A 16,170-nucleotide genomic window follows, 5' to 3' on the forward strand; every position below is an offset into this window, starting at 1 on the left:
TGGATATCATACAGTATGGATGGCACTTCATGTGGCAGACCCTCCACACGAATGTACAAACGGAGCGGAGGTGGGTAGAGAGAGGCTGCAGGGTGGTTTGAAAAGAGCCCTTAAATGTCGATTCTTTGTCCCTTCCCGTCAGTATCAAACAGACACCAGAGAAGTTTCTACAAGACCCCTCCTCTTATGTTACCTGAAGACTTACAGCAAGAATACAGGATTTTACAAATCAACCTTCAAGGGACAGAGTTTGAGCTGGTTCACACTGTTCAAACACAGACGCTCAGAGCATCCATCGGGCACACAAGATTCATTTCTTCACCACTCATACTGCCGTTTAAAATGGATTCAACACATAATGATGAAAATGGGAGTACCACCGTCATTTTCAGTATCATGGCAATTTACATGTCACGATTTTCAGCTTAATTTCTATGTGGAAAATAGCTCCATTAGCACGGAGCATTACTCTGTGCCAAGTAAAGGTTAAAACGGAGTTGAAAGGTAACCTCTAAGTAGAAAAATGCATTTGCTGAGTCAGTGCAGGATATCTGAAAAGCTTTTCCTTCCATAAAAACAGGTAGCATTAAACATTATCCAAACAGCCACAGTAATGAATTGAAAGTTTCCATTCTTTGTTTGAAACGTGGGCTTTCCTTTTCTTGTTTTCTTTACCAGAAACAAAAAGCAAAACAACCCTCATCAACACTCTGGAGCTGAAGCTACAAAATCCCATTGTTCTGCTTCTTCCAGCCTGATGTGAAAGCAGATCTGGCAGGCAACAATATAAACAAGCAAGTGTACGAGCACCCACATCAAGCATCAAATGGACTATTAACTGGAGTGTTGTGTGATAACTGTTCAATAACACAGTAATTATTGTGTTGAAAGGGCAAATTTTAATCGCACTTTGGGTCAATGGTGCTTTCCAGCGCTGTGCAGCTGGGCCGGTCACTTGGCCTGCACGGCATGTTTACTGGCAAGGATTGTTCCTGGACTGATTTGATTTACACTTATTTTCTGTGCTTGAAAAACACAAGGTCACATATACACATGTATATCTATGTGTAGCTGCAAGTTTGTAATCACTGAGCGCATGTAAAACAGGGAAAAAGGACACATTTCAGACTTTCGCTCACCCCAGAATTGGCGGTTCTGCGTCCTCATGGTGATGTTAATGCCGTCGTTCTGGGCTCCACCCTCCGCCAGAGTCTCCTGCAAGGCCTTCGCGTACAGCACGAAGCCATCGTAGAAGCTGCCAGCAATGTAGTCCATCTGCAAGAAGAGGGACGAAATTTAGATGCAATAGACAGGGTTTTGGCACAGGACCTTAATGATGTCATAAAAAGTTACTTAATATTTCCTTAAGCCAGGCCTCAGGAGCCTGCTTCTATGAAATGATACGATTTTTGGCCAATCGGACAAATTATAACTTCTTTCAAAATTACAGTTTATTTTACTTTTGTGAAACTCACGTACTTAAACGGCTGAGATGAAAGCCGTCGTAAAAGTAAAAGTATTAATTGCTAACATTATTGTAAACATCATTCCTCATTAACTGCTGACAATTACACAGCACAGTGGGGAATTTTCGGCACAGAATATCCCATAAAAGATTAAAGAGGTCATGATGCACGGGGTTTTCATAGGCTATAACTTACCAATGATGGCTCCAAGTGCACACCGAAATCCTTTTTAGCCCTGGCATGGAGTCTCTTCTGGAAGTCTATGTACTCTGGATTATCAGGAGCCCGGTACGTTATGATGAAAACAGACTGGAGGAGACACAGACACAGATTGAGAAATGCGACTTGAGGATTGAGCCATGACATGTGTTAGTCTTTTTCAGTCTGAAAATGACACTGGGAAATCTTGTGAAAACGTTCTGACTGTGAATTATAAATTGCTATCTCTCATTTCCATCCTTAATGTTTTCAAAACCGTTTTATTCCACCCGATAATGAAGTTATGGATGAAAAACTTGATCTTGTTTTTACAGCTAGTAGTCAGTGATGTTTCTTGTCACTGTTTTTGAGCACAACAAATCACTCTGGGCATGCACCACTGTCCACAAGATCTTTTTGTTTTGTTTTTTGTGTGTCTGCAGCTAATTTGTGTAGCAGCTAATGTTTCAGTATGCTATTTCAGGCAGGCTTATTTCTGCTATTTCTTCATATTAGAAACAAACAGACCAAACAGTTGATGCGGTGTGTAATAACTTTCATTAATCCAACATAAGGTAAGGTCGGTTAAGTGGGAGTATGCTAGCTGTTTTTCAACTGTTTTTAAAATGTCTGTTTACAGTGACATTTTCCAAGCTGTTACTGGAACCTTATAGAAGCCATTGTCAGTATAAAATGAAAAATAAATTACGTAACTTAAACATATTTATATATAATACCGCCACGGGTCAATTAGCTTGTATTTCAGGGTAAGGATTCAAAATATACTGGTATTGCATTCAATCATTTCCATAATTAAGTGTCTATGGTATAAAATGAAAAATACAGTTGTTTTTCAAAGACACTAATCAGTTTAAGCACACCTGTCTAAGCCAGGCCAACGCCAAAAGAAAATACCGTATCCATCATCTGATGTCAAAGCAGACAGATGCTTTATTTCATGCCATCTGTTTCTGCTCTCAAATTTCTGTGTTGCTATCTTAGGATCATGTAACACATTGTGCTAGAAAGAAAAAAAATATATATTCAATTTGTGAAGATTCTTACAATAGGTGTTTTTGTATAATGCAACTATTCGTCTGCATTTTAAGATCACATCTAGATTTTCACATCCAGTTTTACAGATAAAATGATCAAATTACCAGTAAGTAAAAGCCAATTCTGATGAATTCAAAACCTTGCCATTGTTCAACTGAACTGAAAACAGAAAATTGCCTAAATATTAATTCAGAGAGAGTGACTGGCAACGATCAATTCCTTCATGATTTTTCACATGGTAAATGTTAGAGTCCAACCACAAACTTCCACAAGCAACTATCGCTCTGAAGGAAGCACATTGTTATAATGAGCCTTGTTATGACTAACAGCCAAATAATGCTTTGCAATATCAGCAAAATTGCGACCAAAGTTTGCTCTCCAGCCAAGGTTAGGAGCAGTTCAACTATGGGTAAACATATTCTGAGATTATTGAGTATTTTTTCGTTTGAACATAAAAAAACAAACAAACATGAGAATTAGTCAATAAATCTAGTCTCCAGTCTCAAAATGGCTTTTTTTCTTGAAACAGATCCAAACCCAGTGAACATTTATACATCATGACTGTTGAATGTACAGCACATTAGTAATTTTTCAAATTAGATGAAAAAATATACAGTATTTATAAGTTGCAAAAAATCTTGGATCTGTTAGAGCTTCTATCCTCAAAACCTATTTTCCCATCTTAGACAGATCCAGTTAAATGATTAGACGATTTATTATTAAAGTTGACTTTTCTAATCCTGTTAGCTAATAGTACTCACTGCAGAGGGATGAATGGAGGGAATTTCCAAATGCGCTGAGCTAAATACTGCATATACTGTATTTATGCCTACAGGCACAAAAGTAAATCACCTTTAAGTCTAAAAATGACACAAAATGGAAGACATTAGTTTCTGAACTGTCTTCAGTTTATGTTTCAAATGCATTTGAAACACTTAAAGCAAACATATATTACATCTGTTTTGACAGAGACTGACTTAATAAATTCATAGTTATGTTGGATTTATAGCAGATAGCTGCTCTCCTGCAAAACTTCAGCTAAGAGAAGCCACGGTGACATTTAGGGTAATACATTAGACGAGCAGCACATCTGTGCCCACTCTGTTATGTCTCATTGTACTAATTTGTAGGACTAAATAGCTTCCGGGGAAAACACATCCCCCCCAATTCATTAATGTCACACAAGAATTTCACTCCTTGAAGTGGCTGAAAGGGTTTGGGGGGTGGAGGGGGACCTCTGGGAAGAATCAGCTTGCCTGTCCCGTAGAAGAAATGTTGCAGCTTCTTCGATCACGTGAGTGAACATGAGCTTTTCAAATTACCATAAAAGCTTCCAACACCGTGTTTTGGCTCACTGTCACTTCTCTCAACGGGCATGTTAATTGAAACACAGTCACTACTTCATGTAATATAAGTCAGTTGGACAAAGACACCGGGACCTTGAATCGCTCCCCACGTTTCTGTATTTTTGTAGTGATTAGTCTTAGATAAGTCTGTTGAATTTAACATCAGCAGTGAGAACACGCTATCTTAAAACAATGTCAGAATAGAAACTGGCAATTCACTCTGATTGTGTTGGAAGCAATTTGTTAGCTTTTCTGATTTGTACACTCAATGGTTTAGAAACTGAGAGGCTGAATAAACACACGGCAAGCTGTTTAAAAGTATTTTTTTTTTTATCATAAAATCCTATTTCATTGTTTTTGATTGCAGTGCTGCAGGCCCTGTCATTATTAATTGGCATAAGATACAGACCCCTATTTAAAATATATTCTTGAACAGGACGTTTTGTGTTAGAAATAACAACTCTTTTCACTGGTTTTAAGAAAACACAGCTTTAATGACTCTACTTCATAAAAAAAAAAAAAATAGTGATGGGCTTGGTTTCAGGAGGATTTATTTAAAGGTCCCATAATTAACATCTCCTAGATGGTGGGTGTGGACGGGCTTAAGGACAGTGACTGCTCTGTTGTGACATCACAATGTTACAGAGGTCCCGACGGCTGGCTCTACGGCTCAGTTCCTGAATACAAGCTGTGTGTACAAACTGTGTGTATTCCTCTGTGGACTGAGGCTTTGACTCTACAATCTAAGTGGGCATGGACATCTCACTTTATACAATATGGGACCTTTAAGAAACTTCTTGGAATAAGTGACACTTCAGTTAAAACAATTGATGAGTATCATATTTGAGTCAACTGTTGGTTTTCATCAACGTTTAAGAACTTGGTTCTGTGTAACTCAGTGAACAGAGCCCAGTGAAGATTATGGGATTTAGAGAGAAAACGAACAGAAACGGGGAATTAAATATCCATTCTCTCAGACATCCATTTTCCATGCCAAATGGTGGTTTTGGTCTTGTATTATTTCCTGCCTCCAATTACAAAGCGGATGAAACAGTGACAGTCCATACTCAATAAATCTACAAAGAATCTGAGCACAGTCTCAACTTATCAAGAGTGATAATCTAACAGATCCAAGTTTGTTTGTTTTGTTTTTGTAGATAAGCTCTACATGTGTGCATGTATGGGCATGCATGAGTATGTGTGTCCTGCGTTCATTGTACCTTAAAGACCTTAGTGAGATTGACCCCGTCAGAGTCATTGGTCTTCCATGGTTTGCGATCAGTCAAGCTCTCACCGAAAACATCCAGATAGAAGATGGCATAGTTTTCTGGGTCCTGGATTTCACTCTGGAACAGTTTCATGATGTTCAGGAAGGTCTCCAGGGGGCCGCAGATGTATACGACTGCAGACACAATGACAATAACAAAGACCTTTATCTTTATTTCTAAACACTGTGAAAATCCATCATATTTAGTGTTACGATTAGTCCAAAAATACATTTCTCGTAAAACAAGTGACTAAATCTGCCAGAACTGTTACATTTCAGCGAGTTTCCAGTATGAATCAACATGTGTCAACTCTCAAGAATTTTCTAGACTCAAGTGTGTTGTTTTTCTTTGGTTTTTGTTAATGCAGCAATCAATCTGCTTATTTTGTCATCTTGCAAAACACTGACTCTCCAGAAGTTCCAGAAAATCATTGAAACATGTTAACTTACACTGGGGAGCGGACTAAAATAACCATAAACACTGGCTGAGGACAACAAGACATTTAGAGCACAATAATAGACAACACGTGTGTGATAAAAATAGAAATCGTTGGGACTAAAACATTCATGAGTTAAAGGAATAAATTTCACACATCACATTTCATCTGCAGCGGTCACAAACAAGCAGAGGGTGGAGGCAGCTTTGGTCTGGTCCGGGGCTGGAGGTCTGACCACAGCAGTGGGAGGGGCCTGTAGCAAGGGGGCGGGACTTTACTTGCCCTTTTCTTGTATATACACTCGTTGATTTTGTTGTAACTTGCCCAAATCCTCAAATTTCCTTTCAGGCAGCACAGTGTTGACGTTTTAAAGCTCAGCTGTGACCTGTGTTGAATTTCACAACATCAGTGAGCTGGGCGTAAAAATCCCTCTTCCAACAGGAATCTGACTTCTTTTACTTTAAACTATTGGGAAAATGGAGCCTGGAGTTGTTAGACGACCAGACTCGCACATTTACTGGGGCTGAAAATCTATATACTGTATCTCTATAGCGTAATACCAATCCAGCTGGAAATGTCTGTTAAACTCAGAGCTGTGGGTCACATTTTCTGCTATTTTTTGGAGTTTTACAAAATAAGATAGTGTCAGCTATGTTTAACACACTGAAAACTAGTGGATATTTCAACTTTTGCAATGATTCAAATAAATGTTAAGCTCTGACGCACGTTCCCGTCACTGCAGCAGATATGCCAAAAGGCAGCAAAAAGGTGAAACTGGAGACAGAAATTATTCAAGGTGAATATTAGAGGAGATTTCATCATATAGTGCAAACAACCAAGGTAAAACAATAACAATTCAAATTCAAAAATAAGGCTGGATATTACTGAAAACCTCTCAGGTCTTTACTAAACAACTGAAATAATCTAATTACCGGTAAATAAAGGGCAATTTTAAAATGTTAAATGTACGTTAACACAAGCAAGAATTTGAAAACTTTGCCTCAAGAAAATGATATCAAAAAAACGACTGTTACTTAATAAATTTTGATTTTGGTTTTAAATCTGATGAACAACTCATTAAAATGACACATCTCAGCAAATATTCATTGCCAACTTGCACGATGTGACAGCCTTCGATATTAAGTGCTTCAGACACATTTTGGTAAGCGCTAAGTAAGTACTGGGTTTCAAAGTCTGAGGTTTTGGCTTTGATCAGCGACCTGATAGATATTCACTGTCTTGCACAAAGACACTACACTTCTGAATTTGCGGGACTCAAACCTGAGACCTCTGTCGCAGCCTCTGACAGTGTCTCTACTCACTACCTTCACCCTGCCACCTCCTGTCATTGAATCAATACATTTTTTTTTTTTTTTAAACGTCACATTATTTCCATTTGTAGCGTATGTCAGAGTGGCTGCTGCCAGCTCCGAGGCAGCACTCCCAGTTAGCAGACATTTCCTCATGTGTTAGACCAAAGTTGGCTGCTGCTTAGACCCCAACTCTCATCTCTTCCAACATGGTTCGCCATGCCAAGTAGTCCTGCTGTCTCCTGGACCGCTCCCAAAGTAAATGCTGCTACACAGCCGAGGGAAAATGTCCTCCTGTGTTGTAGCGGTTGTACACTATATGGACCTGCTGAGGCTTTACACAAAAGCACATTAAATTGTTTGGTACAAGTTGTTCCACTTCACAGACTCCAGGATGGTAATCAGCCCTGCTCTGCTCTCTACACTGCAGAAAAGCTCCTTCTTACATAATTTGGCCTGTCATTAAAGGTCCCATTATTGTATGAAGTGAGATTTTCATGTCTTTTTGGATTATAAAGCAGGTCTAGCTTCTACATTAAAGCTGTGAAATCATCAAAAGGCTCAGTCCACAGAGAAGTGCACACAGCCTGAATTCAGAAACCAAGCCTTAAACCGAGTCGTCAGGACTTGTGTAACTTTGTGATGTTTACAACAAAGCTGTCACTGCCCTCAGACCCACCATGAAGGCTTGCAGGATTTGGTTTCTCACAGTGTTTACTGGAAATCTGCTATGTTTTAATTCCATCACTCAGAAAACAATCAGCCAATCAGAAGAGAGAGTCTGAGCCACCTGACCTGCTGTTTGTAGAGCTCCAGAGAGAGGCCTGAGAAAGAAGATATAACAACACACGAGAACCACAAATATACCATCTTATGGGTCAATAATTCAAATAAAACACAAGAAAGTGTCAAATATTTGACCTATAAGGACAAGATTGTTTGAAGGATTTCCTATTATCAAGTCTCCTTTTTTTTACCCCGTGTTTTCATTTCATCACTCGTGTTTGTTTTCAGTCTGATAGTTGCAGGTTGATGGAAAGCTGAGCCAAGAGGTTTGTGTTTGATGTAGATCCAGAATTTCTCAACACCGCAAGATAGCATACGATGCAATAACACACACAAATAGAGGACGGATGCATGAGCTCTGGGTACTTCCTACTTGATAACAGCGCAGGTTGCCGTTTCAAGATAATGACACTTTAGAAATGACATTTACAAAGAGGCCTAAACCAAGAAGAGTGAAGCAAGACAAACACAGAAAAACTCCTGAGAGGTGAACAGCTTGTTTTTTTTCTTCTATGCTCATTGCTCCACGCTTGTTTTTCTAAGCATAGACCCTCCTGCCATCGCGTAATACCGCTCTGACCACAATGCATGCTTGTTTCTGATTGGCTGGCATTTGTTAATGTGATAATCCTTATGATTTTCACTGCCTCAAACCCTATGTTTTTAAAGACTTTATGACTAATTTTTTCAGCAGTAGCCATTCAGTACACTGTAGTTTTCATTGTTCCTGGCAGAGTCAGGCTCCTCTGGCACACGGTTCAAATTGCATAACCACACATAAGGGATTCACAGGAAACAGCACATGCAGGTACTAGATGTGATACATTAAGTTTCGAACAGCACATGCAGGCATTTCAAAACCGTCGACTATGTTTCCAGCTCTTTTTTATCAAAACAACATGAAGCAATGACTCTTTTCAGCACATTTTTCTGTTGCCTCTATGACGGAGGAGCTCCTTACAGCGTGTGCTCGATACCCGTGTCGTTTTCAGTGCCACTCTGGGACTTGTATTATTGAAGGGCACTCGCTGCTACTGTGGGTGTTGCCAAAATATTCAGGACTGGTGTAATTTAAAATGTTTATATCACCACACATCGTTTTACTCTCTGTACGACTACATTTTCTTCTATATACCCAAAGCCCTAATACAACAGCCCTACATACGCATCTAAGTGCAACACAATACAATTCAACAGCAGCACAAGTGTTCATGATGTTCATTCAACACCTCAAAAAACAATAACTCTGTGTTATTATTTATCATTATAGACAGAAAGTTAGAGAGAGAGAGAGAGAGAGAGAGAGAGAGAGAGAGAGAGAGAGAGAGAGAGAGAGAGAGAGAGAGAGAGAGAGAGAGAGAGAAGTTTCATTTTGCTTAAGGAACTGGGAGCTGAGTTTGAGTCTCTTGAAACAAGGCAATAAAAAGACAGATAAGTAAATAACACTTAAGACTGTAGTAGCTTGGATGAAGATCGCTTGTTTGTAGTTAATGTGAAGGCCGGTGATACAAACTCTCTGCACCAATGGAAATAAGTCTTGTTCCTGCACATCTGCTCCATTTGCCTCATAATTAAAATGATTTAAATTCTTAATCACACTGTGTTTGGTTTGGTTTGTAAATTGGGACATTTTGCTGTTCTGAATAGCTCCACAGATAATCACATGCAAGTGCACATACAAGAAGCGAGCCAATTACTGCACTCAGGGTGATTTTGTCGTCTTCGCAATTGGATTAAGAAGGATTTTCTAACATGACTCTGTGTCATGTTTGTGTTGTAGCTGGATCTTTCTAAGAGAAGATTATCCTGTGTTTTCATGTTCTAATCTGTCTGGGAGCCTTTTACGACTTGTAGCTTCGCCTATGTGGCGTTCCTTTGTGTGGAAAGCTGAATCCATGTGAGCAACATCCAGTTCATCCAACCTGCTCCTGCTGCTTGTGCATCCTGGGAATGTTTTCACTCAGGAAACAGGATTTCTGTAATTACTCCGAGGCACTACCTGAGCTTCATTGTGAAGGGACACGCTTTTCATTATTCACTGGCAGCGACAAAACCCCTGGCATACGTACTGTAGTCAAAAGAGAGAGAAAAAAGACGCAGCACAGCCTGATGTATTCTTCCACTCACACGGCTGAAATTTTCCCTCTCGTGTGCCATTCACAGAGTGAAAGGCATCAAGACGAGAGTGTCACTCAGGAATGTGATGAGAGCTTGAATACATTCATAGGGTTGTTCATCTCACACTGGACCAGAGATGGAAAATGAGTTTGAAACCTGTACTTTAAAATAAAAAAAATTGCTAAATTGCGAAAAAGAAAATTAAATGAAAAGAAGAAAAAGAGAAAAAGCGATCTGAGATTTCTTCCTCCATAATATAATGCAGGTGAATGAACTGTGGTCAACACTATTTTTTCAATAGATTGTAGTTCCAATAAAACATGCTGATATGCTCATATGACTACATGTAAGTTAGGACACACTATTATGATTATGCATTAATGTTGTTTGTTTTTTATCTATCTATTTTCTTATTATTAATATTATTGTTGGATGAGTTAACTCTTCATGTCAAAACCACAAAAGAATGATTATGTCAACCTCCTGGAGACAATCAAATAATGATCAAGTAGATTTTCATGTTTTTCAGATCAGGTGAAAGGTTATATGCTTCTCTCCAGGATGAGAAAATAGTTTGCATCACTTTGGAGCAGATCTAAAAAAGAAAAGACAAAAAAAAAAACACTCAAATATTCACATGTTGGTGATTTTGAAATTTTTTGCTTGGCAACTGCAACATCCTGTGATCTTATCCATCAAATCACAGAGGACTGGTGCAAAAACATTCCCCCAGTCCCAATTGACCCCGATAACTTTCAAATGACTGTAAATTCAGTGATATATCGACTTGATTTGACAAAACTACGGCTCTGATTTGTTTTGTTTTGTCGTAACTAATCAGTAACAAGTGTATCTGTTCCATCTGTCATTTGCAGCTGCCAGTGAAGCCATGGAAGCGGCTGGGAGCGAGAGAACAGTGCCAGTTTATAAAGTTATTTCTGAAGTTTCGACATCCGCATCTGCATCTGCATCAGTCTCATTTATGATCAGCACCATTATCATGCCAATTAAACGAGAAGATTGCATCCACGCTCTTAATCCCACCTACAAAGCTCTAATTGGCTTCACTGCTTTTAGCTCCAGGGATGGAAATGTTAAGTCGTTCAGACTGCCTTCCCATAGATCATCTTCGTTTTCACCATCACCTCTTCATGACCCCATACTTTGTTCTTGATCAACAGATTGCGTGATATTTTTTTATGTTCCTTAAAGAGATTTGTAAAGGCTCCAACAATGTGTGGCTTCACAATAAAACCCCCGGTTTTACACTTTCTTCTTCGGCTCAGCCTCTTGCCAATCGTGTGACTTCTCAGCCCCGATGGCCCGGAGGTTATCTGCCAGGAGAAAAGTGAGCCGAACGCAGAGCCAGGACAAGCCCTGACAAAACCATTAGCTCCCGTGACCTCCAGCTCACTGCTGCAGCTCCATAACTCATCCTGGGAAAAGGGTGGGGTGAGGGGGTGGGGGTGGGAGGGGGGCATTTGGCTGCTTGCACCTTTCACCTCTTTCCCCCCGTACCACCCTTTAATTACCTTGACACTGTGTTTATTCCATTTGTTGATGCAGTTACTGTAACAACAGATTAAGATGTTTAAAGCTCAGATTGTTACCGCTGTGCCAAAAACCATAATACCAAAAGATTTACTGGTTGGAGGCAGATTTTGCTCTGAGATTTTGAGCCGCTTCCAAAACTGATTCCCCTTCGAAACACTCCCAGGAGTATAGGCAGATAAATATTTGCAACACACCCATGCACTATCACGATCAGCCACACATTTCACAGTCCAAAGACCAGGGGCATCACAATTTGAGAAAAACGTCGGGCTGACATAACTGTGTGTCAGCTTTGTAGCGAACAAGCAACGCCGGGAAGGGCATGTACTCAAACTGTATGTAACACAACATGAAGGTAGTTGCGTTACATTTCAGAGGGAAATATTGTTCTTGAAACCAAAGGACAACACACGTCATTCATTTGTAATTGGCTTCCAAAAGTCCTGTTTTCTTATCAGCAGAAGGATTTTGTTCATCTGCGCCACAATTCACCATTATAAAAAAAATGTGAAAACATTTATGTTGGTGTTTTCTGATCTGATGTGACTGTAATTAAGGTTCAGTCAGGTTTACGCACAAGACTGACTGGCTGGAAATGTGTGTCTTGAGAGGAGCGTGTAATCCCTTTAAACTGCTCTGAGAGCATGAACATCCCCGGAGTTAGAGATTTGTTTCTTTTACACCCACATTTCAATCAGATTCAATCATCATCTTGTGCTCTTGGTTTATGTAAAACAGTGAGGGGCATCACTGATACGACTGTAAAGACTGCACTTTAACTCAGCTCATTTTTCATTGTGGTATTGCACCTTGGATTTAAGTAATTTATCCCTCTTGACAAACATTTCTGAGCATTAGGAATATGAGAACAGAGGTTATTAATGACCTCATTCATTGTAAGTAAACAACCTACTAACACAAAAAAAAAAAACGTTTAGGGTAACCATGGTTTAAAAAATCTGTCTGTTTGTCCACCTCTAGCCTGACACTTTCATCTCTTGAAAAGGAATATAAAACGAGAGCTGATAAACGTCAGTGTCACGTGTGTGTGTGTGTTATATGCTGCACTGGAGCCGGGACGTGGTTTGTCTCACTCATATGCAGACACAGAAGCAGAGGAAAACAGCCCAGTCCTTCCTGACATTCTACCAACACCTCTAAAACTCACTAATGAACACATTTCATCTGGTTTGATTCATTAGACCGTGAGCAGAAATATAAAACGGCTATTTGTGGTTTTTTCGAGGGAGTTACCTGCTGGAACTATCTCCTGCCTAAACTCTGCCAAGTCCTGCAGTCCAGAATCTTTGGTTATAGCGCCGGGTTGCCAGATGCAGTGGTGAGCTGTGGGTTTTTTTGGTTTTTGATGTCGGAGCGGGCACAGTGATACAGGTACCCTGACTGCACTGTGACCGTGAGGACTCAGGAAGCTGTACACACTCCCTGAGCCTGGCTGTGTTTCATCAAACAAGATAACTTACTCTAACTGGTGTTTTTACTTTTCTGCATATTTAGGTTAAATAAAAGAATAAGTGTGTTAATTGATGAGAAGTTTTATTTTTGGACTTTTGACAGAGCCATATGTGTTGTTACGACCGACAGTATTTATGCAAAGCCAAGCGAAAAGCTAAAAGACATCCTGACTCCGTCTCGAGACTTGAGATAAATATCAATCTTCTCTGCAACTCCCAGAAACAAGGCAAATAAAAGTCATGTATTGAAGATTATTAGCATTTGTTACTTCATTTTTACCTTATAAAAATAAATTAAAGGGATTTTTTTTTTTTTTACAACCTGGCAACCCAAAACCTGGCTCATTAACGTCTCATTTATAAAATCAAACATCAGCAGTTATCCATTTAGCTTGAATAAAGCCATCTATTACAGCTACAGAAATGCAGGAATGTCACTTTACACACCTCGCTACACAGCCATCATCCAATTAACGTTTCAGCAGTAATGAGGACATCTGCCTCACAATGCTTCCAGTTAAACTTCAGTCCAGAACAGAGAGGAGAGATTAACTGCCTTTCTGCTGTGTGATTCGCGTCTCATCAAATAAATATGTTCATAAACAAAATCTGATTATTATTTTTTTTACGTTTTAAAAACCAAACAACTGCTTTGCAACTTGAGAAACTATTTAGAAATGAATTACAATTACACATTCAGGGGCTGGAAAAACCGGCTCATTCCACACTGCTGAGAGCATCATATGTATATTCTGTATCATCTCGTTCCAGCTCTTCACTCGGGCTATATGATGTTTCCACTGAGTGAAACGTTCAAACCCAGAACTCCATGTTTATGTCTCCATCACCCCATCAACTGGAAATGCTGCACGCATCTCCCCCACCAAAATGCATATGACACATTTGATATCTTTGGAAACTTCTCGACTAGGATTTAAAATAAACTTCTGCGGCTTTGGATAAAGTTTGGCTTCACAGCATGACTTTGTAAAGACCTGACCAGACTGATCGAATAAACCCCTTCTGGATCTTGAACAGCGGCAGGAACGCACGCAGACAACCACACACACAAAGCCTGTTTTGGCTGAGAGGGCACCCACTGGATCACGACCTCTGCGTGCATGTGTGTGTGTCTCCCCTCTCTCTCTCTCTTTAAAAATCGCAGGTGGTGGTCCTCCACAGGCAATAAACCAGCAGCAGCAGCAGACTACCCACAGCCTAAACATTCCTCTGTAATAACTCCGGAATAAACAGGCTTTTCCCTGCACCTATTCCAGTCCACCTCCGTTTGGATCTGCTGGGAAAAACCTCCACTGTGACCTCATTCTGTGAACCCTGGGATCTCCCAGCAACATTGTGTGTAAAACACCTCAAATGAGCGCTCCATGCAGATCCAATACATTTTAAATATGTGTCCTCCCTTGCAGCAGAAGGCAAAGACTGATGCACTCAAGTCATTAAATATTTTTTTCCCTACAATAAGAGATATAAATCTGAGCACCAGCGTGAGACAATTCCACTGAAGTGATTCCCATGCACATCGTCTACTCTAGTGAAAGGGAATTTCCTTCTCCATCCACTGACATTATCTTTACCATAGCCAGCTGCTGGCCTGCTTTATTTTTGAGATAATGTCACATGCCTCAAAGACAAAGTAGCAAAAACAGCTCGTGTAGGCTACAACATTTAAGGTGAAGTCTGACACCACAGGCCCGAATAAGTTGTTAGCCCTTTCTCAGATTTAAAACTTTAAATCACACGTTTGTTTTTTTTTAAATTTCAGAATGAACTTACTTCTCCCGCGGTCCTTCATAAAACTGATGTGATCTTTGTAGTACTTGTAGTCGTCCGCGTACGGCTGGGCCTCCACCGTGATGTTCAAATCCTCCTTCAGGTTGAGGAAGATCCCCTCCGAGAGGAAGTAGTGCGGCCGGTCGTCGACCCGCAGGTCGTGGAAGATGACCACGGCCCGGGACGTCCAGTTGAAGTGCGTGTGCAGGATGTTGGTGAACTCCCCCAGCTTGGTGGTGGACGGCCCGCTGCGCACGATGGTCCGGTACTCATCCCGCTTGTCGAAGCCGTACGCGGGACCTCCGGCCGTGATCAGCGGGAGTTTCCAGTGGGACGCGAATCTCCCCACGGAGGCGAGCGGGTACACGCACCCGGGTCCGAAGAACGCGTCCGGCTGGATGTAAAGCTTGGCGTCCACGGCCACCACCTGCGCGCGGCTCTCGGCGCACGAGCCCGCGGCGGGGTCCTCGGTGCTGTAGTTGAGGATGTTGATGGTCCGGCCGAGGAGCAGTCCGTGTTTGCCGTGGAGGTCCTCGTGCGCCATGAGGATGGCCGGGAAGACGCGCGGCAGAGCCCACGGGTACTTGTGGTGATTGTCCGGGAGCATCACTGCCACGGTGATGTTACCTGTGCAGCCGGGGAGGAGGAAACAGCAGGACAACGCCGCGAGCAGGCAGCATCCCAGCGCGCTTCTGCATCCCATGTCGCGTCCCAGACGCTTCAAAGTCCCGGAGAGCGGTTCGGGCCACGGAGAGCGCACCGTTTGGAGAGGAGACAGGGCCGGCTGCTGTGGCACCCTGACACCGAACCATAAGTATCCGTCTCTCCCTCACTGCAGTCTTCCTTCAGTCTCTCTCAAAACTCAAACAAAACTCAAAAAACGCACCATCACGTCGTGCCAGCCGGCCAGTGCCATGCGTATGCGCTGCGTAAATCCACGTGAAAATGAAGTTGTTGCACTTCCAACAGACACTTTCCCAGCGCGGCGCGGTCCTCGCGCTGATGGGTCTCGCTGAGTGTGATAACATCCATCCAGATGACTGCAACTTAAATCAGTGCAGCCCTCTGCTCTGCCCCCGCACGTCACACACTGCAAGAAGTGCGTGCGCGCGCGCTCCCACTACTACCTATACTATCAATAAATCACCAGCGAGTTAAATAATTATGTCTCTTTAGGTAATTAACCAAATGTTTCTGGTGAATTGACATGACCTCGCAGATCATCTCTGCACATTATTCTCTGCGACATTCCCTAAAATATCTGCTTCCTCCTGCCTCCTTACACAATGACCGACCCAGACTGAGATTTGTCATATAAATCACCTAAACATAGAACCTGCACCACAAAACACAAGGAAGGCACACCAAC

General features: G+C 41.3%; 1 protein-coding gene across 1 annotated transcript in view; it reads right to left on the minus strand.

The window, feature by feature from the left end:
* Positions 1 to 15,824, minus strand: part of npr2 (natriuretic peptide receptor 2) — a 75,633-nt gene extending 59,809 nt beyond the window's left edge. The window contains 5 exon segments of the mRNA XM_083984119.1: positions 1,140 to 1,275; positions 1,662 to 1,775; positions 5,287 to 5,468; positions 14,805 to 15,538; positions 15,540 to 15,824. Of these exon segments, the coding sequence (XP_083840245.1) occupies positions 1,140 to 1,275; positions 1,662 to 1,775; positions 5,287 to 5,468; positions 14,805 to 15,538; positions 15,540 to 15,613 (1,240 nt within the window). The 5' untranslated portion in view covers positions 15,614 to 15,824.
* Between the last annotated feature and the right edge of the window lie 346 nt (positions 15,825 to 16,170).

This window comes from Trachurus trachurus, assembly GCF_905171665.1.
Source record: "Trachurus trachurus genome assembly, chromosome: 12".
Lineage (NCBI taxonomy): Eukaryota > Metazoa > Chordata > Actinopteri > Carangiformes > Carangidae > Trachurus > Trachurus trachurus.